This window comes from Coregonus lavaretus (genome assembly GCF_964263955.1).
Source record: "Coregonus lavaretus genome assembly, chromosome: 36".
Lineage (NCBI taxonomy): Eukaryota > Metazoa > Chordata > Actinopteri > Salmoniformes > Salmonidae > Coregonus > Coregonus lavaretus.
The window spans coordinates 390,581-416,518 of NC_140023.1; the positions used below are offsets into that span (position 1 = coordinate 390,581).

The following is a 25,938-nucleotide window of genomic DNA, read 5'->3' on the forward strand; positions in this document are numbered from 1 at the left end:
CTTTACTATAGTCAGGATCCCTGAGGTCTAGCTAACACCAGTTCTAGCCACTCTTCAGCTCTCTCAGAAAGTTATGTTCTTCTGATAAATATAGCTGTCCATAACATCAATCATTCACCGGAATGATCTAGACTAGTGTTGTACTCTGACGCATCAAACACTGCAGACTACATCTCATCCTCATCCAATTTCATATGTTTTAAGAATCTTTCTTCAACAACTCCATTAAAACCCTCTACAGACTTTGTACCCTTTAGAAAGAAAAACCTCCTCATGATAAGAAAAACCTCCTCATGATTTCATGAGAGAGCGAGAGAGAGAGCAAGAGAGAGAGAGAGGAGAGAGGGAGACAGAGAAAGAGAGAGACAGAGAGAGAGACAGACAGAGAAAGAGAGAGAGAGACAGAGACAGAGACAGAGAGAGAGAGAGAGAGAGAGAGAGAGAGAGAGAGAGAGAGAGAGAGAGAGAGAGGGAGAGAGAGAGAGAGAGAGAGAGAGAGCGAGAGAGAGACAGAGAAAGAGACAGAGAGAGACAGAGAGAGAGCGAGAGAGAGAGAGAGAGACAGAGAGAGAGAGAGAGAGAGAGCGAGAGAGAGAGAGAGAGAGAGAGAGAGAGAGAGAGAGAGACAGAGAGAGAGAGAGAGCGAGAGAGAGAGAGAAGAGAGAGAGAGAGAGCGAGAGAGAGAGAGAGAGAGAGAGAGAGAGAGAGAGAGAGAGAGAGAGAGAGAGATTCCAGTGTGAGAGGTCAACTCCAGTACCAGGGGGGCCCATTCCCAGAAAGGCATATCGACAGAGCCTGCTCATCCTCCTACTCACCCCTTCCACCCCATCTCCCCCATCCACCCCGTCTCCTCATCATTCCTTCACCCTGACCCCTCATCATCCAGAGTCTCCCTCACCTCATCCCTTCCAAACAACCCCTCCTCCTCAATTCCGCTCCACTGCAACGAGCCAACCCAACCCCCTCATGTCCTCACCCGCTCATCGTCCTCCTCTCCCCCCCTCACTCTCTTCCTCTCCTCCTCTCTCTCCTCATCCAAAGACTGACGCCCACAGTGAACCATCAGTCTTCTCCCTCCATTAGCACTGACACAGTGATAATCAGACAGACAGAATGAGGAAACTAACTCAGTCTTATAAATGACTGTGCTCTCAGTCTCTCTCTATCTATCTCTCTCATCGTTCTTTTTGATTCAATTCAGGGCTTTATTGCATGGGAAACATATGTATACATTGCCAAAGCAAGTGATATAGACATAAAAAAAAAGGAAAATTAACAGTAAATTAACAGTAAACATTACACTCACAAAAGTTTTAAAAGAGTATAGACATTTCACATGTTTTATTATTGGCTATGTAACAGTGTTGTAACAATTTGCAAATAGTTTAAGTACAAAAGGGAACATAATAAACAGATTGTGTTTGTGCTCCCTGTTTCCCTGTTTCCCTGTCTCTCTCGCTGTCTCTCTCTCTCTCTCTGTCTCTCTCTCTCTGTCTCTCTATCTCTCTTTCTCTCTCTCTCTCTCTCTCTCTCTCTCTCTCTCTCTGTCTCTCTGTCTCTCTCTCTCTCTCTCAATTCAATTCAATTCAATTCAATTCAAGCTGCTTTATTGGCATGAAAAACATTGCGTCAATATTGCCAAAGCCACAATGTATACAATATACATTGTAATAAAATAATAAATAATAACAAATAATAATAAAAAATGGTAGTAAATAATAATAAATAAATAACAACAATAAAATGGTAACAGTCAATAGTATAAATATAATAAATATACAAATCTAAATATGGAAAATGAAACTATAACTAACTTATAACTAAATAACTGTCATCTTCACCATTATATCAGTACTACAACTACCATCATCATTACTACCACTACTACCACCACCATCATTAAACTGACATCATTACCATTACCACCCATACCACTACTATTTGGAATGATAAACAACAATAATAATGGTAATAACAATAATAGCAATAAAAATAATAATAAGTACGTTACTATTTACTATGCAGATGTTATTATTCAGTGTCCCTCAGGCTATGGCAGGCAAATACATATTTGGCTGCAAGAGGAGCCATTGCTCCTTCGCCCATGAGTATTTTTAGTTTTTCCTCTGGGTTTAATAAGTTAAAATTTGGAATAAATGTAGTCATTTCTGTGAATAATGAATCTCTTTGTGAGGAATATTTATCACAGTAAAGGAGAAAGTGCATTTCTGTTTCTACCTCCCCTGTCGTGCAGTGACCACATATACGCTCCTCTTTGGGTAGCCATGTCTTTTTATGTCTGCCGGTTTCTATTGCCAATTGATGGTCACTCAGCCTGTACCTGGTAAGGATCTGTCTCTGCTTCATATCTCTGACAGAGTAGAGATAATCAGCCAATTCATATTCTCTGTTTAGGGTCAGATAGCAATTTAGTCGGCTTTGGGATTTTGTTTCGTTTTTCCAATGTTGTAAATATGAGTCCTTTGATTGGTTCATGATTTTGTTCATTGGAATTCTTTCTTTTGAAGCAGTGCTGGTGTCAGCTTGGTTGGTTAGGTCCAACACCAGCTGACTGAGAGGGCTCGTTTCTGGGCTCAGCTCTTGGGTTTGAAGTGCTTTAAATTGCAGACTTGAATTTGGACTTGAATTTAGATGTAGCCAAAATGTGAATTATATTTTCTGTATTTTCATTACTACTGGAAAGCGGCCCAATTCTGCCCTACATGCATTAGTTGGTGTATTTCTCTGGACTTGTAGAATTTTCTCTCCCTTGTATGTTTGTCCCATATTTTAAAGTCCAGTTTATTGAGTGGCCCCCATACCTCACTTCCGTAAAGAGCTATTGGTAGGATTACACTGTCAAATATTTTGGTCCAAATTCTAATTGGGATGTTGATTTTGAATAATTTCATTTTTATTGCATACAATGCTCTGCAGGCTTTTTCTTTGAGTGCATTCACTGCCATATTAAAGTTTTATCGATGCAGATATGGTCAGACCAAGGTATGTGTAATTTTTAGTGTGTTCAATTATGGTGTTGTTCAGGGTGAATTTATATTTGTGTTTCTGACATCTTTTTTTTTTTTGGGAAAATCATGATTTTAGTTTTTTTGAAATGTACTGCCAGGGCCCAATTATTGCAATATTGCTCTAGAATGTTAAGGTTCTGTTGAAGACCTTCTTTGGTTGGTGATGGAAGTACCAAGTCATCAGCATATAGCAGGTATTTTACCTCTGTGTCAAATAGTGTGAGTCCTGGGGCTGGAGAATTGTCCAACATGTCTGCTAATTCATTGATATAAATGTTGAAAAGATTTGGACTCAAACTGCAGCCTTGTCTCACACCTCGATGTTGTGAAAATAATTATGTTCTTTGGTTTTAGATTTTTATTGCATACTTGTTTTCTGTGTACATACATTTTATTAAGTCATACACCTTACCACCAAGCCCACTTTGGATAATTTTGTAGAATAGCCCTTCATGCCAAATATAATCAAATGCTTTTTTTAAAGTCAATAAAGCAAGCAAAGATTTTGCCCTCTTTTTTTTGGTGGACGTGTTTATTAATTAGTGTGTGTAAGGTGTATATGTGGTCAGTGAGATGGTTAGGGAGAAAGCCAATTTGACATTTACTTATTACATTTTTCTCTTTAAGAAAGGTTTGAATTATTTAATTCAAAATGCTACAGAAAACCTTTCCCAAGTTGCTGTTTACGCAAATTCCCCTGTAATTATTGGGGTCTGATTTGTCTCCACTGTTGTGGATAGGGGAGATGAGCCCCTGGTTCCAGACATCAGGGAAGCAGCCAGAAGTTAAAACTATGTTGAACAACTTAAGCACAGCATTTTGCAACTCAGGTGTGCTGTTTTTCAGCATTTCATTTCTGATGTTATCTAGACCACAAGCCTTCTTTGATTTTATAGATTTGAGCTTTTCATTTAGTTCTGGTTGGGTTATTGGGTAATCTAATGGATTTTGGTTGTTTTTAATGACCGATTCAAGGATGTTAAATTTTTCTTGAATTTCTAATTGGTTCTGTTGTAAGTCTTTTTGTGGGATGTTTTTGTATAGATTACAAAATAAGTTTTCCAAATTCCTTCATCTTGTATGGCTAATTCTTGTGGCTTTGTCATGCTTAAATTGTTCCACATGTCCCAGAACTGATTTTGGTCAATTGCACTTTCAATTTCATCAAGTGTCTTGTTGGTATAATTCTATTTCTTGCGTTTTAGTGTATGTTTATACTGTTTCAGAGTTTCAAAGTATTCATAGCGTAGATCTGGGTTGTTTTGCTGCTTATGTTTTTCATTTGAAATTTGTCTTAGGTGTTTTCTAATTGTTTTACATTCGTTATCAATCCATTTTTCAGAAACATTCTGTTTTTTGTTTCTGATGTTGCATTTCTTTGGTTTTCTCAAATTTGCTTTCGATGCTGCTTTTTGGAAAATGCAATTGATGTTTTGAGTAGCCGAATTGACACCTTCTTTATTGTTTTGGTATTGTGAGTAATTGAAAAACTGTATAGAGTTCATCATTTCATTTGAGTTCAATGTTTCAATGAATCTCTCTGCACTGTTTTGAGCCCATCTGTACGATTGGTTCATGTTGTAGAGTTTATTCGCAGTTTTTTTGAATGAATATTGCCGGTTAATTTCTTCAGAAACACGTTGATCTGACTGTGATCTGACAATGGTGTCTGTGGTCTGACAGTGAATGCACTAATGGAGGAGGGGTCAATGTCAGTGATGGCATAATCGACTCCACTTGTCCCAAGAGCTGAGCAGTAAGTAAACTGACCTAAAGAGTCCCCTCTGATTCTACCATTAAGCATGTACAGGCCTAAGGCTCGACAGAGATGCTCCTTCCCATTTTTGTTTAACTGTCTCTCTCTCTCTATTTGTCTCTCTCTTTCTCTCTCTCTGTCTCTCTGTCTCTCTCTGTCTCTCTCTCTCTGTCTTCTGTCTCTCTCTCTCTCTCTCGCTCTCTCTCTGTCTGTCTCTCTCTTTCTCTCTCTCTCTCTCTCTCTGTCTCTCTCTCTCTCTCTCTCTCTCTCTCTCTCTCTCTCTCTCTCTCTCTCTCTCTCTCTCTCTCTGTCTCTCTCTCTTCTCTCTCTCTCTCTCTCGCTTTCTCTCTCTCTCTTTCTCTCTCTCTTCTCTCTCTCACTTTCTCTCTCCCTCTCTCACTCTCTCTCTCTCTCTCTTTCTCTCTCTTTCTCGCACTCTCTCTCTCTCTCTCCTCTCTTTCTCTCACTCACTCACTCACTCTCTCTCTCTCTCTCTCTCTCTCTCTCTCTCTCTCTCTCTCTCTCTCTCTCTCTCTCTCTCTCTCTTCTCTCACTCACTCACTCACTCTCTCTCTCTCTCTCTCTCTCTCTCTCTCTCTCTCTCTCTCTTCTGTCTCTCTCTCTCTCGCTCTCTCTCTCTCTCCGGGACAGTTCGGCATATCAATTTCTACCTCTCCCTCCTTCCCTCTCCACCCCCTTCCCTCTCCACCTCTCCCTCTGGACCTCCCTCCTTCCCTCTCCCTCCATCTCCCCCTGTGTGGTTTTCTCTCCCTTCTCCTGTCATTCCTGTCCTCTACCTCTCTCCACACAGTGACATACAGACTGAGATGGGGAACAGCTCCGAAGCACACACACACACTGCTGACCTGTGACCTGCCACCTGACCATGTGTCCAAGGCCAACAAAGCAGGCTGTAATGAAAGGGACTATACTTGTATACAGTGGGGAAAAAAAGTATTTAGTCAGCCACCAATTGTGCAAGTTCTCCCACTTAAAAAGATGAGAGAGGCCTGTAATTTTCATCATAGGTACACGTCAACTATGACAGACAAAATTAGAAAAAAAATCCAGAAAATCACATTGTAGGATTTTTTATGAATTTATTGGCATATGATGGTGGAAAATAAGTATTTGGTCAATAACAAAAGTTTCTCAATACTTTGTTATATACCCTTTGTTGGCAATGACACAGGTCAAACGTTTTCTGTAAGTCTTCACAAGGTTTTCACACACTGTTGCTGGTATTTTGGCCCATTCCTCCATGCAGATCTCCTCTAGAGCAGTGATGTTTTGGGGCTGTCGCTGGGCAACACAGACTTCAACTCCCTCCAAAGATTTTTTATGGGGTTGAGATCTGGAGACTGGCTAGGCCACTCCAGGACCTTGAAATGCTTCTTACGAAGCCACTCCTTCGTTGCCCGGGCGGTGTGTTTGGGATCATTGTCATGCTGAAAGACCCAGCCACGTTTCATCTTCAATGCCCTTGCTGATGGAAGGAGGGTTTCACTCAAAATCTCACGATACATGGCCCCATTCATTCTTTCCTTTACACGGATCAGTCGTCCTGGTCCCTTTGCAGAAAAACAGCCCCAAAGCATGATGTTTCGAACCCCATGCTTCACAGTAGGTATGGTGTTCTTTGGATGCAACTCAGCATTCTTTGTCCTCCAAACATGACGAGTTGAGTTTTTACCAAAAAGTTATATTTTGGTTTCATCTGACCATATGACATTCTCCCAATCCTCTTCTGGATCATCCAAATGCACTTCAGACGGGCCTGGACATTTACTGGCTTAAGCATTGGGACACGTCTCGCACTGCAGGATTTGAGTCCCTGGCGGCGTAGTGTGTTACTGATGGTAGGCTTTGTTACTTTGGTCCCAGCTCTCTGCAGGTCATTCACTAGGTCCCCCCGTGTGGTTCTGGGATTTTTGCTCACTGTTCTTGTGATCATTTTGACCCCACGGTGTGAGATCTTGCATGGAGCCCCAGATCGAGGGAGATTATCAGTGGTCTTGTATGTCTTCCATTTCCTAATAATTGCTCCCACAGTTGATTTCTTCAAACCAAGCTGCTTACCTATTGCATATTCAGTCTTCCCAGCCTGGTGCAGGTCTACAATTTTGTTTTTGCTGTCCTTTGACAGCTCTTTGGTCTTGGCCATTGTGAAGTTTGGAGTGTGACTGTTTGAGTTTGTGGACAGGTGTCTTTTATACTGATAACAAGTTCAAACAGGTGCCATTAATACAGGTAACGAGTGGAGGACAGAGGAGCCTCTTAAAGAAGAAGTTACAGGTCTGTGAGAGCCAGAAATCTTGCTTGTTTGTAGGTGACCAAATACTTATTTTCCACCATAATTTGCAAATAAATTCATAAAAAATCCTACAATGGGATTTTCCGGATTTTTTTTTCTCAATTTGTCTGTCATAGTTGACGTGTACCTATGATGAAAATTACAGGCCTCTCTCATCTTTTTAAGTGGGAGAACTTGCACAATTGGTGGCTGACTAAATACTTTTTTCCCCCACTGTACGTGTGTGTGTGTGTGTGTGTGTGTGTGTGTGTGTTTTGGACCTGCATGCTGCATAAACCCTTTTTCAAATCTCTCTCTCTCTCTACCCCTCTCTCTCTCTCTCCATGCTGGGAGTGTTTGGTGCATGCTGGGAATTGTTTGAGTGAGTGCTAAGTGCGAGTGTTGTGTAGAGTTAGATATCCTGGGTTTTCTATCGGTTTTCCTTTTCTTGGTGATATCCTTTTTTCTTCTATGCATGATTAAGGTTATTATTTATATTTTCTTGTTGTGGTAGAATTAGTTATATTGTTTTTCGTGTCGCAATTACCCTGATTTTGGTGGGGATGGCGGCCCGAATGGGGACGCCGTCCCTGTCACTTCGGCACGGCTTTAGGTGTGTTACTGAAGCTACTGTCACGGTGGAGGAGTTTCTGGTCGCCGTATGAGAGAAGGTAGGATATGAGAATGTTGCTTATTTGTCACAGATGAATAAAGCGGTGGTGGTATTTCTTAAAGAAGAGCTTGGCGTACTTCTTTAAAGGAATGTTTATTCAAGTTACGCCACTTTTTTCTCCGTCAACAAGGGTAACGATTTCAAATGTACCGCCGTTTATTCCAAATTAGCTATTGGAGCGCGAGTTATTGCGCTTTGGGAAGTTTGCAAGTTCAATTAAGGTTGTCCCGTTGGGTTGCAAACAGCCGGCGTTGAAACAGGTTATGTCGTTTCGGCGACAGGTGTTTATGTTTTTGGACTCACCGGAGCAGACTTTGGAGTTATCGTTTAAAGTCAAGTATGACAATAGACTGTATATGGCTTATGCTAGTACGGGTAGTAAACAGTGTTTTGAGTGTGGGGATGTTGGTCATAAGCGATATGCTTGCCCGAAAAGGGAGAAGGCAGAGGGAGGGGCGCAGGTGGTCCTTGTAACGCCTGGGCCCACTGATGTAGGGAGAGGTGGGCTGACAGCGGTAGAGCAGCCACAAGCATCTGTTGCTGAGGAACAAGTTGTCCATGTTGAGGGCGCAAAGTTGCAACTTGTACCAGAGGGAAATGTTATGCAGCAGAAAAATATTGTTGTAGAAGGTAAGGATGGATCTGAAGAGCCATTTCCTCAGACTGGTGAGGAGGTGCCCAGTACGAGTGCTGGGGTGCAGGAGGGGGTTCATGTGGAGCTAATCTCCCAGGTAGTGGAGGAGATGCCCACTATGAGTGCTGGGGTACAGGAGGGGGTTCATGTGGCGCTAGGCTCCCAGGTAGTGGAGGAGATGCCCACTACGTGTAATGGAGTTCAGGTGGGGCTAGTCTCCCAGGTAGTGGAGGAGATTCCTGGTACGAGTGATGGGGTGCAAGTGGGGAGTGTTGAAAGGGATGTGGTAGAGGGGAGTCAGTGGTCTGTGGCCTCAGTTGAGGAGGATCAGGAGAAGGATATGGATATCTCTCTTGATATGATATCAGCTGGTAAGGACTCAATTTATGATCTAGAGGAGGTAAATGGGTTTTTGGATCAGACTTTTGGGAAATCTGTCAAATTGGCAGATTATTTTGATGTTGATAAGTTTGTGAGGTCAGCTGTGATGTTACAGAAGACGGTGGGGTTAGACCAGTTGAGTGAGAAGAAGCGGTTTCGCTTGAGGAAATGTATTACTGCTGTTGCAGCAGCAAAAGGTGGTGGGAAGCGTGGTCAGGTTAAGAGAACATTTAAATAATGATGATGATTATGCCTCATAGGGTGTTTTATTCTCTTTGTCTGGTTTCTCTGTGGTACCTTCTGCTTTCCTTTTTCTTTTCTATATGGAGATACTAAGGGTAGGTTCTCTCAATATTAATGGAGGAAGGGACAGGAATAAGAGGTCTTGGGTATTAGAAGTAATAAAACAGAAAAGGCTTAATGTAGTTTTCCTACAGGAGACACATAGTGATGAGGAAAATGAGGTTGACTGGGGTATGAGGTGGGAGGGGCAGCATATACTCAGTCATGGTGCTAACTTCGAATTGAATTTAAAGAGACTATCAGGGCCCTTGAACAGGACATCAAATCTATTGAATTGAAGTTGCTCACTCAGAATGACCCCGGACTAGTCATGAACTTACAGGACAAGAAACATGAACTGAGGTCGTTTCTGCATGAAAGAGTGAAGGGTGCCTTGATTAGGTCTCGTTTCGCTTCCCTGAAGGATATGGATGCTCCTAGCGATTTTTTTAAAACCTAGGACAGTCGACATTGCAACGTAAACAGATGGTCTGCCTTCGTCTCCCTGATGGGAAGGTGACCACGGATGACAGTGAAATGCATCAACATGCCGTGGATTTCTACTCTGCCCTCTATAAGGCGGAGGATTGTGACTCTCTGTGTACTGAACAGTTGCTACACGGTCTTCCTCAATTGGGACCTGAGCAAAGAGTCGTATTGGACTCTGACATTACACTGCAAGAGCTGTCCACAGCAGTTATGCAGCTCTCAACAGGCCGAGCCCCTGGCATTGATGGTTTACCATCTGAGTTTTATAAGCACTTTTGGGGGTCTATTGGGGTGGATTTTTATGAAGTGGTGTGTGAATCTTTTCATGAGGGCTCTCTTCCTGTATCTTGTTAACGTGCGGTACTTTCACTGTTGCCAAAAAAGGGGGATTTGGCTCTCATAAAAAATTGGAGACCTGTTGCTTTGCTGTGTGCAGAATATAAAATTGTTTCTAAATGTCTCTCAAACAGGTTGAAAGAGTATCTGGGATTGTTGGTCCACAAGGACCAGTCCTACTGTGTACCTGATCGCTCTATTGTTGATAACTTGTTTCTAATAAGAGATGTTTTAGACATTTGTAAACTGTCTGATGTAAATGTGGGTTTACTTTCTTTGGATCAGGAGAAGGCTTTTGATCGTGTGGACCACCAGTACTTGTTTAAAACAATGAAAGCCTTTGGGTTTGGGGATGTTTTTTTGTCTTGGATGAATTTACTGTATGCTGGGGCCTCATGTATGGTGAAGGTGGGGGGTGGTTTGAGTTGCCCCATCCCTGTCCAAAGGGGCATCAGGCAGGGATGCCCAATTTCAGGGCAGTTATATAGTCTGGCGATTGAACCAATGCTTTGTTTTTTAAGAGCGAAGCTTACTGGTTTCTCTGTGCCAGGTGTAATGAAGGGTCCCACGATAGCACTGTCTGCGTATGCAGATGACGTGACAGTTTTTATTACAGGGGGTGAGGATGTTAAGGTTCTCTCAAACGCTTTAAAGGTGTATGAGGAGGCCTCCTCAGCTAGAGTCAATTGGGGAAAGAGTGAAGCGCTGTGGGCAGGTCAGCTTCAGATGGGGTCCGCTCCACGGTTACCAGGGGGGCTTCAGTGGGGCAGAGATGGGATGAAGACTTTGGGGAAAGACGATGTCTTTCAGAAAAAGAACTGGGAGGGTGTAGTGGAGAAAGTGTGTGCCAGACTGTCAAGATGGAAATGGGTGCTGCCCCAGCTGTCTTATAGGGGAAGGGTACTGGTAGCTAATAATCTTGCTGCCTCTACCCTGTGGCACAGACTAATGATGTTGCAGCCACCAAAGGGTCTGATACAAGAGCTTCAGAGGACCCTTGTCAATTTCTTCTGGTCTGGACAACACTGGATTAAAGCTGCAGCCCTGTACCTGCCACTGCACGAGGGTGGGCAAGGCCTGGTGGACATTTCCTCTAGGATCATGGCTTTCCGGCTTCAAGCAGCCCAGAGACTGTTGTACAGTGACGGTTCTAGCTGGGTTGACACAGCTTACACATTGATGAGGAGAGCGGGCTGTTTGTTCTTAGACAAGCACCTTTTCCTCTTAAAGCTGGATGGGGGTGAGTTGCCTGGCCTGACTCCATTTTATGAGTCTGTTATGCAGGCTTGGAGAGTTCTGGTCAAGTCCCGTAAGGCCTGCACGCCACCAGGGATGTGGCTTTTTGAAGAGCCTCTTTTTCACAACACTGCCATCCAGTCCCGTGTTCTGGGTTCAGCTAGCCTACGTTCATGCCTGTTAGGCGTGGGGTGTACTAAGCTGGGTCATCTGATGCGGAACAGGAATAGGTCGTTGGAGGAGCTGGGAGAAAGAGCGGGGATCCGATCGTCTCGCCTACTGAGGAAGGTCGTCGCTGAGGTCTGTGACTCCTTGCCAGTACTTCATCTGCAGAATGTGACTGACACTTCCAATTCTGATCGGTGGAAGGAGGGTCTGGATTATGTGTGTCCCTGCACTGATTGTTAGTGCTGCGGCGGGGGCATTCGAGGAGGACGTGGGGATGCTGCTTTCCTTCGATACCCCGGAGCTGGGGGAGTTCAAGGAGGTGGGAAAGAAGGCCATGTACAGAATATGTGTAAAGGTGTCCCATGCCTCTTCCCTGGAAGGGGTAAAATCGACGAGGTGTGCGGCTGTGCTTGGTCCAGGTGCCTCCCCAAAAGGCTGTTGGCGATCATTATACAAACTGCCTATTGATAAGATGACAGCTGACCTCCAATGGAGGATAATACATGGAGCCATAGCCACCAACATGTATCTGGTACACCTGGATCTTACTGTTGGGGAGGGGTGTCCATTCTGTGCTGAGTCTGAAACTCTGTCACATCTGTTTTTACAGTGTCCCAGGTTGGTCGGGATGATTGACCTGATCACTAATTGGTTCTCGACGTTGGGAGAGGTTTTCTCTTCCCAACTGTATATATTTGGGCCAAAGTACAGGTTTAGTCAAAACGGTGTAGTTGTGTTGCTTAATTTTGTGTTAGGGGCAGCAAAATTAGCGATATGGAAGACCTGAGAGAACAGTATTCAGGGACAGGGGTCTGTGGATGTGGTGGGAATGCTGGAGGGAATGTTGGCAGCGAGACTAAGGGTTGAGTTTGCCTATTATAAACTTGTCAACAATATTGATCTGTTTATGAGTATATGGGGTATTGAGAGGCTGTTGTGTTTAGTTACTGTGGAGGAGGAATTGGAGTTGTGTTTTTAATTGATGTGTAACTACGGTTTTGTATGAGTATTTATTGTGTGGTGGGCTCCCAGACCCAATAAAGATTATTTAAAACTCAAATCTCTCTCTCTCTCTCTCTCTCTACCTCTCTCTCTCTCTCTACCTCTCTCTCTACCTCTCTCTCTCTCTCGTCTTCTGAGAATACTATTATTAGGTCTAAAATCCACACAGAGCTGTCATTTACACCTCCTAGAACCAATATTTTCTGACATTGTAAAACCCATGAGATCATGTTGTCATAGATATGGAATGGATGTTCAAAACACCATGCACAATATAGCTGCCTGAAAGGGAGCTCCTACCAAGTGGCGTGGCGGGAAGCTGTCTCCGCACCACGTGCTCTCACCACTGGTGTCCCCCAGGGATCGGTTTTGGGCCCTCTCCTTTTCTCCCTATACACCAAGTCACTTGGCTCTGTCATATCCTCACATGGCCTTTCCTATCATTGCTACGCTGACGATACACAACTAATCTTCTCCTTTCCCCCTTCTGATCACCAGGTGGCGAATCGCATCTCTGCATGTCTGGCAGACATATCAGTATGGATGACGGATCACCACCTCAAGCTGAACCCTGGCAAGACGGAGCTGCTCTTCCTCCCCGGGAAGGACTGCCCGTTCCATGATCTCGCCATCACGGTAGACAACTCCGCTGTGTCCTCCTCCCAGAGTGCGAAGAGCCTAGGCGTGACCCTGGACAACACCCTGTCGTTCTCCGCCAACATCAAGGCGGTGACCCGCTCCTGCAGGTTCATGCTCTACAACATTCGGAGAGTGCGACCCTGCCTTACACAGGAAGCGGCGCAGGTCCTGGTCCAGGCACTTGTCATCTCCCGTCTGGACTACTGCAACTCGCTGTTGGCTGGGCTCCCTGCCTGTGCCATTAAACCCCTACAACTCATCCAGAATGCCGCAGCCCGTCTGGTGTTCAACCTTCCCAAGTTCTCTCACGTCACCCCCCTCCTCCGCACACTCCACTGGCTTCCAATTGAAGCTCGCATCCGCTACAAGACCATGGTGCTTGCCTTTGGAGCAGTGAGGGGAACGGCACCCCTGTACCTTCAGGCTCTGATCAGTCCCTACACCCAAACGAGGACATTGCGTTCATCCACCTCTGGCCTGCTGGCTCCCCTTCCTCTGCGGAAGCACAGCTCCCCCTCAGCCCAGTCAAAACTGTTCGCTGCTCTGGCACCCCAATGGTGGAACAAGCTCCCTCACGACGCCAGGACAGCGGAGTCACTCACCACCTTCCGGAGACATTTGAAACCCCACCTCTTTAAGGAATACCTGGGATAGGCTAAAGTATTCCTTCTAACCCCCCCCCCCCCCCCCCCAAATTGTAAAGTGGTTATCCCACTGGCTATAGGGTGAACGCACCAATTTGTGAGTCGCTCTGGCTAAGAGCGTCTGCTAAATGACGTTGATGTGCCCTTGAGCAAGGCACTTAACCCTAATTGCTCCTGTAAGTCGCTCTGGTTAAGAGCGTCTGCTAAATGACTAAAATGTAAAATGTAAATGTAAATAAAATGATAGCTTTCTGAAACTAATATAAGGGCTTTCTGAATATTGACAAATTACAAATAAGTACAAAATGAGATTTCAACACCTGTTTTTCATTTAATTTGGCTACTTAATATTTGTTACACCAATGTGCACACTGCACACAAAATGAAGTGGAAACTGAGCTGCACTTCCTAACCTCCTGCCAAATGTATGATCATATTAGAGACACATATTTCCCTCAGATTACACAGACCCACAAAGAATTTGAAAATAACTCAAATGTTGATCAACTCCCATATCTATACCACAGTGTGCCATCACTTCAGCAATATTTTTCACCCGTTGCCACAAGAAAAGGGCAACCAGTGAAGAACAAACATCATTGTGCATACAAACCATATTTATGTTTATTTATTTTCCGTTCTGTACTTTAACTATTTGCACAACATTACAATACTGTATATAGCCATAATATGACATTTGAAATGTCTCTATTCCTTTGGAACTTTTGTGAGTGTTTACTGTTAATTTTTTATTGTTTATTTCACTTTTGTTTATGATCTATTTCACTTGCTTTGGCAATGTAAACATATGTTTCCCATGCCAATAAAGCCCTTTGAATTGAATTGAGCAAATGAAGAAGAAGAAGAAGAGAGAGGTCTAATTATAGTTGTTCAGAGGTTTGTAAACAGGCTTTGCCAAACTGACAGAACGTGTCAACATGAAAGAAAACACTGATTGGTCAGTCAAATGCCTGCGGAAGACCACCAGGCAAATGTTTGAGCAAGCCGACGTTTATTGGACATCGCGTCTGAAGCTTTGTGACAGATCCAATAGATAGTTTGCCATGGCCTGCATTTCAAAGCTTTGACTTCTACACCAATCACCACATGAATGAAACAGGCAGGGTATAGAAGCCTAGACGTGAACATCCTCTAGCACTGAAGCCAACGTTCTCTTTTTGTTGGATAATTGGTATGGTAGGCCATGCCTATTTCTTATCCTGTTAATAGACCTACTGAGTAATATACCTCTAAATACGGTATTGAGGACCAATAGCCTAACTGCATAATATAATATAGAATAGAATAAAATAACTTTAGGCTATTCTTTCTAGAGGGATTATGAGCAGTGCATGCTCAATCTCAATGTTGGTCTTCAAGTGTCCAATGCAATAAGCTTCAAAAAATTTATACATTCTTCAGGAACATCAAGTAGGCGTATCTGAACAATACAACACAACAACAAAAAGTCCGTCCCGACGACAGGAGCAGATCACATGTCATTGACATTTTTTCAGGCTTTTATTTTCATTATCCGACACATTTTCTCTCTCGAGGCTGCGAAGTGCTGTGTAAACAAAGCATTTCCCAAAGAGTCCCTAGAAATTCTGGTGAGTGGGGACTCAAGTCAATACTTAAACCCATTATGGGGTTTGATCATTTTCTTATTAAAGAAAATCATCATTTATTGTGCGCCAAGATGGCAATGTCCATTCATTTTTTTTTATTGTTGCACAGGCAACATGTTTTCTCAGACATGTAAACACGTAAAAAATGATAAATAGTGATGGTAGAATAATAATTCGGGTACATACCCACTGCTTTGATGACAAACCCTTTGGGTGACCTCAGCGCTCTGCGCATCCAAGCTTCCCTCAGCACCTCTAGGTTGTTGGCATTCCCATGGACGAACAACACCAAATTCTCCATCCATCCTTGAAAGTAAACTTCAGCTATAGCTTTCACAAGTCTTTTATTCCAAAAACTGCGCAGATTTTGCGCTTTAAAATCCGCAAAAATCTCCTGGCCGCTTGCAGCGTTGTATTTCCCTCCACCCGTGGCTATCGAGCACTCCTCGTCATTGCAGAAGACCAGCGCGAGCGAGGCGGTCGACAGTTGGACGATCCGCTGTTGTTGTGACATTTTCGTTGTTATGTCGGATTTGCTCGATTCCAGGTGAGAAATATCATGCTACAGACACCATCAAAGATCGAAGCTCTTCTTCCAACTCATAAAGTGATGCTACTCCCCCATACTCTCCTTTGAACGCTAGAATTTGTAAAACATTCCGACAGTGGCTGTGAGCTGTGCCTGTAATTTAGAGGAGCGCAGACTGGGGTAGTTTCTCCTGCTTCCAAGGTAACCGGTGGTGACACGGGCAGAGGAGGCGGAGGATGCTGATAATCAGCTAGTTGTGACAGGGCCAATAAAATTAGTCTCAGGTTGGCTATTGAATAGGCCCTTGCTATCCGGGATCCTTGGGAGTCGGGACGTCCCTACCCCATTTAAGTTAAAATGGTTAAAGTAAGGGTTAGGGGTAGGTAAGGGTTAGGGTAGGGTTTAGGGGCAATGACGTCCCAAGGATACAATATATCACTAACCCTATTGAATAGCCATTCAACTGGAACCTGACAGACAGGTGCGAATCTCGACTGTTACCTATAGGCCTACACTCTAAAAAAGTTAAGGTTCCTGGAGGGTCCTTTATGGGTTCTTCAAATTGAAACTGTGGGGGAATCCCTATAAGTTCTTCGAATAACTCTTTAAAAGGGTTCTTCAAAGAACCCCTTTTAATTGATCCCCGAAGAACCTTTTGAATAACATTTTGGGGTACATTTTTTAACTACTCCCCCCTCCCCTCTTATTATTAGTAATACTCTTAACAATAACAACAATAACACAATATTTTAGTTGTCAGTGTTTATTAGGATTTTAGTGGCAAAGCAGAATAAAAAAATCTAAATATAAGGTAAACTCCCAGCAGAGCCCCATGTCCAATAGGTATATCCTCTGGCATGTGGATGTTAATATGTTGATGTTCTCCGTATCCATAGCCAGAATGATTTTTCAGTGCATGGTGATCGAACAGGTTTCCTTTTAAGTTCATCAGAGGTGTAGGGAGGGTGAAGTCTGTGAATCCCAAAAATAGTAATTATACAGATGATTAATAAAACATGCACACAACAGTATTCATACCTTGGTTTTTGTGGTAAATGTGGATGAATAAAACTCTTTTGATAATGGTTTTCATACACATACCTTGTCCATAATGTAGAGGCCTATGGGATTTTCTTTGAAGAGGTAAGGGAGGATTGTACATGTATGCATAACATACCAATACCAATTGACATACCTTTGTATACCTCCTCGTCTGTAAACCTGCAGACACAGACACAAAAGTGAGCAGTTCAGTCATCTGCACCCAATACAGCTAGCCTTCAAACATATTCTTATAGCATACATATTCTTACCTCTTTGTTGATTGATATCCATTGAATTGTGTCCATTTTCTGTTTTAGAAAGATTTGCACAAAGATGAAAAGATAGATGGTATCATCATAAAACAATATCAATTTAGGACATACAAGAGACAAACCTTACCTTAAATTGTGGAGGTCTTTATATTTTTCTGTTAAGTGCCTGCACCTGCTGTCCTTTCAAATTCAAATCCGAATGTTTCAGTTGGGCAGTTAGGTTCCTGCAAGAACCCCCACCAACTAATGAGGTTCCTCGATGAACCCCACCTCCTATGGGGTTCTTGGAAGTACCTTTTGGGGGCAATTTTCAGTGCTAAGAACCCTAAGGTTCTTTGAATAATTTTGAGGATCTTAGAAGAACCCTTGTTGAAGCCCTAATTTTTAGAGTATACTATGGTCTATGATTTTGACGCATTGCCATTCCAGCATAATAATATGCATATTATGCAAGGTTATAATTATACACCAACCGCACTCTAAACCCAAATACACTTGCCATGTTGCATATAATAAATAAACCATTTAATTATTTAACACGTGTGACATAGTAACACATGTAGACTATGTCTATTTAATTAGGGCTGGTATCAAAATGATATTCTGGATGACATTGAAATACACATGGGCCTACCGATGGGCTTTTCTAAAGTCAATAATCTCCAACAGTTCTTAGTTGGCATGTAGAAATTAGATAGGCCTAGCCATTTCATTCTGTAGGCTCCGTAATTATATCATGAATGCAAGACTTCATGCAAGAAAAAATATGTGCAAATGCCCTTGCTCACAGAAAACACAAGACAGATGTTGTTTGTTCAGTATACATCAATAGTAGCAGGTTAGGGTTTGGAATCAGACCAGCTTCAAGGTTCCTGTTCAAGGTTTCTCTTATAAATGGTTCCTACATCAGAAAAGCACACAGGATAGCTCATAGCGCCAGGCTTGAAAGCAACTTTTGTTGAGGGCTAGGCCTTTTAAATGAGGGCACCTCTTTCCTCTCTCACTAGACTGTGTTGCTCTGGGTTACTTCTTCCAACAGCCAAATAACTTGATGCCAATAAGAACATTTTCGCAAAAGGGTGCCATAGTTCTTTAGTTGTGGTACATGGAACTTACATGCAATGCCACAGGGCACAGGAAAAACAAACACTCGCTCAGTGGCTCTCATGAAAGTTTGGTAACCAGTAACCACTGCCCTATATAGATAGATAGCTACATTGAGAACCATTCCCTCCCATATGTTTTTACTACAGACACCCCATTAGGCCAGGCTTTTTCTCCAGCCTTTTAAAGGCCCAGTCAGAGCCACAGACAGACAGACAGACAGACAGACAGACAGCTCATATATCACAGTCTCAGAGAGCCCCTCAGGTCTATAGTTTCAGGGGCACTCAGAGCCCTGTACAAGTAGAGGGGCCACCCTGACTCCTTGTGGTATTAAGCCCAGTGCTTGAACAGGATATTGCGTTTCCTCCGTACATGAAAATAATACATCACCCAGACTACATGATGAATTATGTGCTGTGTTTAACCGGCGGTGGAGGGGAGGGGAGGGGAGGGGAGGGGAGGGGTCTGTTATTCACTTGGTATTGACATGGTAAGATGTAATTACCTAATGATTACTCTTTTGTTTCTTCTGGGACTTCTGAAAACAAGCAGCATTACCATTTGGTAACAGGTAGTTACCGATTACCCTGAATTATTTGAAGTAGCTAATTCACTGCTACCAGATCATTTTAGAAAACAGCCGGCAAATACCAGCTGAAATAGGAATGTTAATTGAAACCATATTTTCCCCTCAGTCATTAACCCATGATTTAGTATCTGAAATGCTTCTCTGGCTGACCCTAGAATGAAACATAAAAACTTTATTTGCATTTAACTGACATTTTTCTTTGTTTTTTACAAAAATGTCACCATTGTCATTCCAATTTAATAGAATCCCTGAAGGACAGTTATTATGTAGCGTAAAAAAATATGTAGATGTTGTTGAATTGCCTGATAAAGTTAGTCGGCAGACTGTGGGTAACTTTGTGAGAAGGTAACAATGGTAGTTGGAAGCCCCTGCTGATTCTTATTTAGATGTTTAGTCTACCGGTGGAACTGATTATCACAACGTATACTTCAGCAAGTTACTATAATTATTTGAAATACTACGTGGGTGGGTGCATCAGTGTGTGTGCATGTGCATGTGTGTGTTAATCTGAAACAATCTAGCCTGAGGCAGTCAGTTGTCTCTCCAGGTTTGTGCATGCCAGATATCCCAGATTGTATTATAGCCTACTGTATGTTTTCAACCAAATACAGTGGGGAAAAAAAGTATTTAGTCAGCCACCAATTGTGCAAGTTCTCCCACTTAAAAAGATGAGAGAGGCCTGTAATTTCCATCATAGGTACACGTCAACTATGACAGACAAATTGAGGGAAAAAAATCCAGAAAATCACATTGTAGGATTTTTTATGAATTTATTTGCAAATTATGGTGGAAAATAAGTATTTGGTCACCTACAAACAAGCAAGATTTCTGGCTCTCACAGACCTGTAACTTCTTCTTTAAGTGGCTCCTCTGTCCTCCGCTCGTTACCTGTATTAATGGCACCTGTTTGAACTTGTTGTCAGTATAAAAGACACCTGTCCACAACCTCAAACAGTCACACTCCAAACTCCACTATGGCCAAGACCAAAGAGCTGTCAAAGGACACCAGAAACAAAATTGTAGACCTGCACCAGGCTGGGAAGACTGGGAAGACTGAATCTGCAATAGGTAAGCAGCTTGGTTTGAAGAAATCAACTGTGGGAGCAATTATTAGGAAATGGAAGACATACAAGACCACTGATAATCTCCCTCGATCTGGGGCTCCACGCAAGATCTCACCCCGAGGGGTCCAAATGATCACAAGAACGGTGAGCAAAAATCCCAGAACCACACGGGGGGACCTAGTGAATGACCTGCATAAAGCTGGGACCAAAGTAACAAAGCCTACCATCAGTAACACACTACGCCGCCAGGGACTCAAATCCTGCAGTGCCAGACGTGTCCCCCTGCTTAAGCCACTATATGTCCAGGCCCGTCTGAAGTTTGCTAGAGTGCATTTGGATGATCCAGAAGAGGATTGGGAGAATGTCATATGGTCAGATGAAACCAAAATATAACTTTTTGGTAAAAACTCAACTCGTCGTGTTTGGAGGACAAAGAATGCTGAGTTGCATCCAAAGAACACCATACCTACTGTGAAGCATGGGGGTGGGAACATCATGCTTTGGGGCTGTTTTTCTGCAAAGGGACCAGGACGACTGATCAGTGTAAAGGAAAGAATGAATGGGGCCATGTATCGTGAGATTTGGAGTGAAAACCTCCTTCCATCTGCAAGGGCATTGAAGATGAAACGTGGCTGGGTCTTTCAGCATGACAATGATCCCAAACACACCGCCCGGGCAACGAAGGAGTGGCTTCGTAAGAAGCATTTCAAGGTCCTGGAGTGGCCTAGCCAGTCTCCAGATCTCAACCCCATAGAAAATCTTTGGAGGGAGTTGAAAGTCCGTGTTGCCCAGCGACAGCCCCAAAACATCACTGCTCTAGAGGAGATCTGCATGGAGGAATGGGCCAAAATACCAGCAACAGTGTGTGAAAACCTTGTGAAGACTTACAGAAAACGTTTGACCTGTGTCATTGACAACAAAGGGTATATAACAAAGTATTGAGAAACTTTTGTTATTGAACAAATACTTATTTTCCACCATAATTTTAAAATAAATTCATTAAAAATCCTACAATGTGATTTTCTGGATTTCTTTTTCTCATTTTGTCTGTCATAGTTGACGTGTACCTATGATGAAAATTACAGGCCTCTCTCATCTTTTTAAGTGGGAGAACTTGCACAATTGTTGGCTGACTAAATACTTTTTTCCCCCACTGTATGTCAATGAAGTGAATGTTTAACCACAACGTCTGAATTTCCCCCTTCATGCCAATACATTGGTTACCACTACAGCTGCTCTGGCTTTGGGACAGATTCGGACTAAACCCCAGAAAGGCTTTCCCGAATCCCCTGTCCCTCCCTGACCCGATTAATTCCAAAACCACTGCAGGACTCAACACATATGGAGCTCCCTCCCACAAAACTATAGCAATACTGAGACACTCAAGTGCGAGTCAAGCTGAAATGGTACCCAGAGCATTAACTTTGGCCAGAGCTACTTTAGTACAGGGAAAAGTAGTGCACTACATAGGAAATAGGGAGCCATTTGGCGCACTGTCAACCTATTTATTGTTAATTGGACTCCTTCATTCCAAATCTCTCCAAGCTGGTTGGGTTGTCTCGGGATGAATCAGGATTGACCCAGCTCTTGTCGTGAGCAGTGACCTGGATGGAAGGGAGCTGTCAGAATCGGAATGTTATAGTTAATTGGAATGGGCCATAGAAGAGAGGGGTCGGGCCAGAAGAGGTCAGGGTGAGGATTAGAATGTCTGGTGTAAGCAATCCATTCTCCTGCCTGCCAATACTGCTGCCAAAGTCCACGATAGATAGCAGGATATGTCTGTCTGCGGGGCTGGAGTTTTTCCTAGTCGGGACACATGGTCAGTGTCCCTTGACTCTATCTTTCCCTTCCCAACCAATCAGAACAGAGATTCCAAATGCATTTACTACTACTAGATATTTACAGAACATTATTGACAGGAGACCACAGGCATATACCTTTGTAATAGTGACCAAATTCGATAATGAGAAATGGTCAACATAAACGTATGTAGTATGTAACATCACCACGAACACACCCTATAGTGGCCTATATCCTTCCAGAGGGGTTCTATACATTTGAAGATGGACTTCCTGTGGAGAAAATGACCCGGAATTCATCACTTTACAGGCTGGACACAACACTGCGAGGCTGGTGGGGAATCAGTCATGTTTTAACAGTTTATTGTTTAAATGTAAGAAAGAACAAGCTTGATCCAATGTGGTGAGTCATCACCACAGACATCATGTAGGGTGGAAATCAGACAGGGTTGACTAGATTATCATGTACATTTAGACGTTGAATTGTCCCTCAATTAGTATAGAAAAGTATTTCACATTCACTTCATACTAAAGTCGTTTCACTATGCCTTCACATTTTCACCAGGCTTCTTCAAATAGAAAATTGGATTTCATATTTCAGTGTTTATATTTTTGTGTGATGTATCAGCCTGAGAGGAGAGGTTATGTCTCCCAACCCCCTCTCTATTCTCTTACTACAGTTTTCTTCTTATGAGAGGTTACTCCTCCAGCCCACCCCCTCTGCTACCAAGATCAAAGCAGCCTGGACCTGGTTCCTGTTCACTCCTGATGTTAATAAGACAGAAACAAGCGCATGACGAGTGCTTTAGTGGATAAAATCTATGCACTTCCTAATTCAAGCCTGGATGAGGCTTTGTTTCATCTTATTACACACACACACACACACACACACACACACACACACACACACACACACACACACACACACACACACACACACACACACACACACACACACATACACACACACACACACACACACACACACACATACACACACATACACACACACACATACACACACAGACAATGCAACAGTTGTAGGAGGTGTTTCCCTCTCTCAACTCTTGATCTCTCTCCCTGACACCCAAAGCGTCCCATTCACACACACACACACACACACACACACACACACGCACACACACACACACACACACACACACACACACATACACACACACACACACACACACACACACACACACACACACACACATAGGGTGCAGACAGCCACAGACAGGTCGTAAAACTTGACTGCTGAAGTCAGATCCTAAATTGGGTTGTCTTGTTTTAATAACTTGTGGATAGGAGGAGAACGTTACCAAAACAGCACTGAACTCTCAGAGCATTATGTGAAAGTTATCCCTGCTTTTAGATTTTCCAGGGTGGTTTTTACACATGGGGATATACGGCCCATTAAGGAAATAGACTCAATAGGAAAAGGATTATGACGGTTGCGTCGATGCATAGATCTATAATGTGTGTTGAGGGATTAGTGTATGTCTGTGTATGTGTATGTCTGTGTATGTGTGTATGTGTATGTCTGTGTATGTGTGTATGTGTATGTCTGTGTATGTGTGTATGTGTATGTCTGTGTATGTGTGTGTGTGTGCATGTAAGGAAGATTCAGGAAGGTCCATACTGAGCAGAAAGCAGAAGCCAGGCATTCTCTCAGATAACTGTTGAGTTGACAACGTTCCCTGAGAAAAGCTACGAACTTCCCGTCAAATTCCTATCAGTATTCCTGTCAGTATTCCTGTCAGATTCCTGTCAATATTCCCGTCAGATTCCTGTCAGTATTCCTGTCAGTATTCCCGTCAGATTCCTGTCAGTATTCCTGTCAGTATTCCCATCAGATTCCTGTCAGTATTCCTGTCAGGATTTCCGTCAGATTCCTGTCAGTATTCCCGTCAGATTCCAATCCTGTCAGTATTTATGTCAGATTCCTGTCAGTATTCCCGTCAGTATTCCTGTCAGATTCCTGTCAGTATTCCCGTCAGATTCATGTCAGTATTCCTGTCAGTATTCCTGTCAGATTCCTGTCAGTATTCCCGTCAGATTCCCCTCAGTATTCCCGTCAGATTCCTGTCAGTATTCCTGTCAGTATTCCCGTCAGATTCCCGTCAGTATTCCCGTCAGATTCCTGTCAGTATTCCCATCAGATTCCTGCCAGTATTCCCATCAGATTCCTGTCAGTATTCCCGTCAGATTCCTGTCAGTATTCCCGTCAGATTCCCGTCAGTATTCCCAACAGATTCCTGTCAGTATTCCCATCAGATTCCTGTCAGTATTCCTGTCAGATTCCTGTCAGTATTCCTGACAATCTTTACAGTCACTCACACAAAGAAGGGCCATACCACCTCAGACTCCTACGCACACAGCTCACACACAGCTCAGAGCCTAGTGTGAGGTGTCCACAGCTCACAGCCTAGTGAGAGGTTTCTACAGCTCAGAGCCTTGTGAGAGGTATCCACAGCTCATAGCCTAGTGTGAGGTGTCCACAGGTGAGAGCCTAGTGTGAGGTGTCCACAGCTGAGAGTCTAGTGTGAGGTGTCCACAGCTGAGAGTCTAGTGTGAGGTGTCCACAGCTGAGAGTCTAGTGTGAGGTGTCCACAGCTGAGAGTCTAGTGTGAGGTGTCCACAGCTGAGAGTCTAGTGTGAGGTGTCCACAGCTGAGAGTCTAGTGTGAGGTGTCCACAGCTGAGAGTCTAGTGTGAGGTGTCCACAGCTGAGAGTCTAGTGTGAGGTGTCCACAGCTGAGAGTCTAGTGTGAGGTGTCCACAGCTGAGAGTCTAGTGTGAGGTGTCCACAGCTGAGAGTCTAGTGTGAGGTGTCCACAGCTGAGAGTCTAGTGTGAGGTGTCCACAGCTGAGAGTCTAGTGTGAGGTGTCCACAGCTGAGAGTCTAGTGTGAGGTGTCCACAGCTGAGAGTGTGATGTCTCCACAGTGTGAGAGTGTGAGATGGGTGGGTTTCCTTTCTCTCATCGCCATGGGCAACAGTGTGCACTGAAACCATCAATCAGAAACCACCATTGTGGAGCTCACAGCACAGGTGCACTCATTCAGGTGGTGCCGTGCAGACAATAAAATGTGATTTCACAACGTCTAGTTACTCAGTGTTATTAAGTTGCCTTCTGTTAGTCTGTGTACTGTGCTTCAGTACTCAATCAATCAAATGTATTTTATAACGCCCTTTTTACATCAGCAGTTGTCACAAAGTACTTATACAGAAACCTAGCCTAAAACCCCAAACAGCAAGCAATGCAGATGTAGAAGTACAGTGGGTAAGAAAAACTCCCTAGAAAGGCAGGAACCTAGGAAAAAACCTGGCTCCAAGGGGTGGCCAGTCTAGTCGAGAGGGTTTGAATGATACACTGACTTTTTGGATTAGTGACATGAAGCAGGACAGGAGGATTCAATATGTGGAATCACAGTAATATGGTAACATTCACATGTGGTCCTTCTGCCAATGTGTACTTGGAATGAAAACGTTTTATAAATGTTTTATAAATATACATCCGTCTCAGTATGACTGAAACCTGAAGACATCTGAGTGATTGGCTAACTACACAAATATGAACTGTAAATCAGCCCTGAGTAGAGCTGTTCTCCATTACCTGTCATCTCCATCACCTGTCACCATGTTAACACAGGGCCGACTGCAGAGCCTTAACTACATTACAGCCCAGGTCTAAATGACTGTTACAGGCTTTGGTTTTTCCATTTATATTTCGAGTTTGGACTTTAGCACGTATAGCATGTTAGCACTTAGGGCACACCGATTGGTGTCACCTCCTTAGTCAGTATGTGTTACACCTGTGCTGGCTTGTCCATCTCATTAGTCGGAGGTACTGGCCCAGGTGATAGTACTGTACTGGCCCAGGTGATATTTAAGAGTGGCTGGCCCAGTGCTCCAGCTGTCTTGAGAGATGTGGAGGGTCAACACCTTTAGTTGGCTCTCCCTATTTGATTTCTAGAAAAACATCCTTTATCTCATCTTCTCGTTTTTTTGTTTTGCTCTACTTTTTGGTTTGCTTTGTGTCTTTATGTTTGTTGTGGGTTTCTTCTTTTGTTTGCCTCTTAGTGGGCAAATTTAGTGGGTGCTCATGGTAGGTGTCTTTTAGGTCCCAGTTGTTGTTACTAGTCAACTTACAGTGGACACCCCCATGAGTTTCTTTCAGAACCCATCCTAAAACCCCACCTGTTTCGTTTAGGTTGTTGCCAGTGACTCTTTGTTAGTTCCCCCTTCTGTTTAAGCGACAGTTTTGGTTTTCTTGCTGGGGAACGTAACAATGACCAAGGCTTTGTACAACCAGTCTGAAAACTGCTGTGGCAGAGCGATGT

General features: G+C 43.4%; 1 protein-coding gene across 1 annotated transcript in view; it reads right to left on the reverse strand.

Moving 5' to 3' along the window:
* Window positions 1-15,784, reverse strand: part of LOC311110784 (uncharacterized protein) — a 78,753-nt gene extending 62,969 nt beyond the window's left edge. Inside the window, exon 1 of the mRNA XM_084153348.1 lies at window positions 15,377-15,784. Coding sequence (XP_084009474.1) covers window positions 15,377-15,704 — 328 coding nt within the window. The 5' untranslated portion in view covers window positions 15,705-15,784. The remainder of the gene's footprint in view (window positions 1-15,376) is intronic.
* Window positions 15,785-25,938: the final 10,154 nt, after the last annotated feature.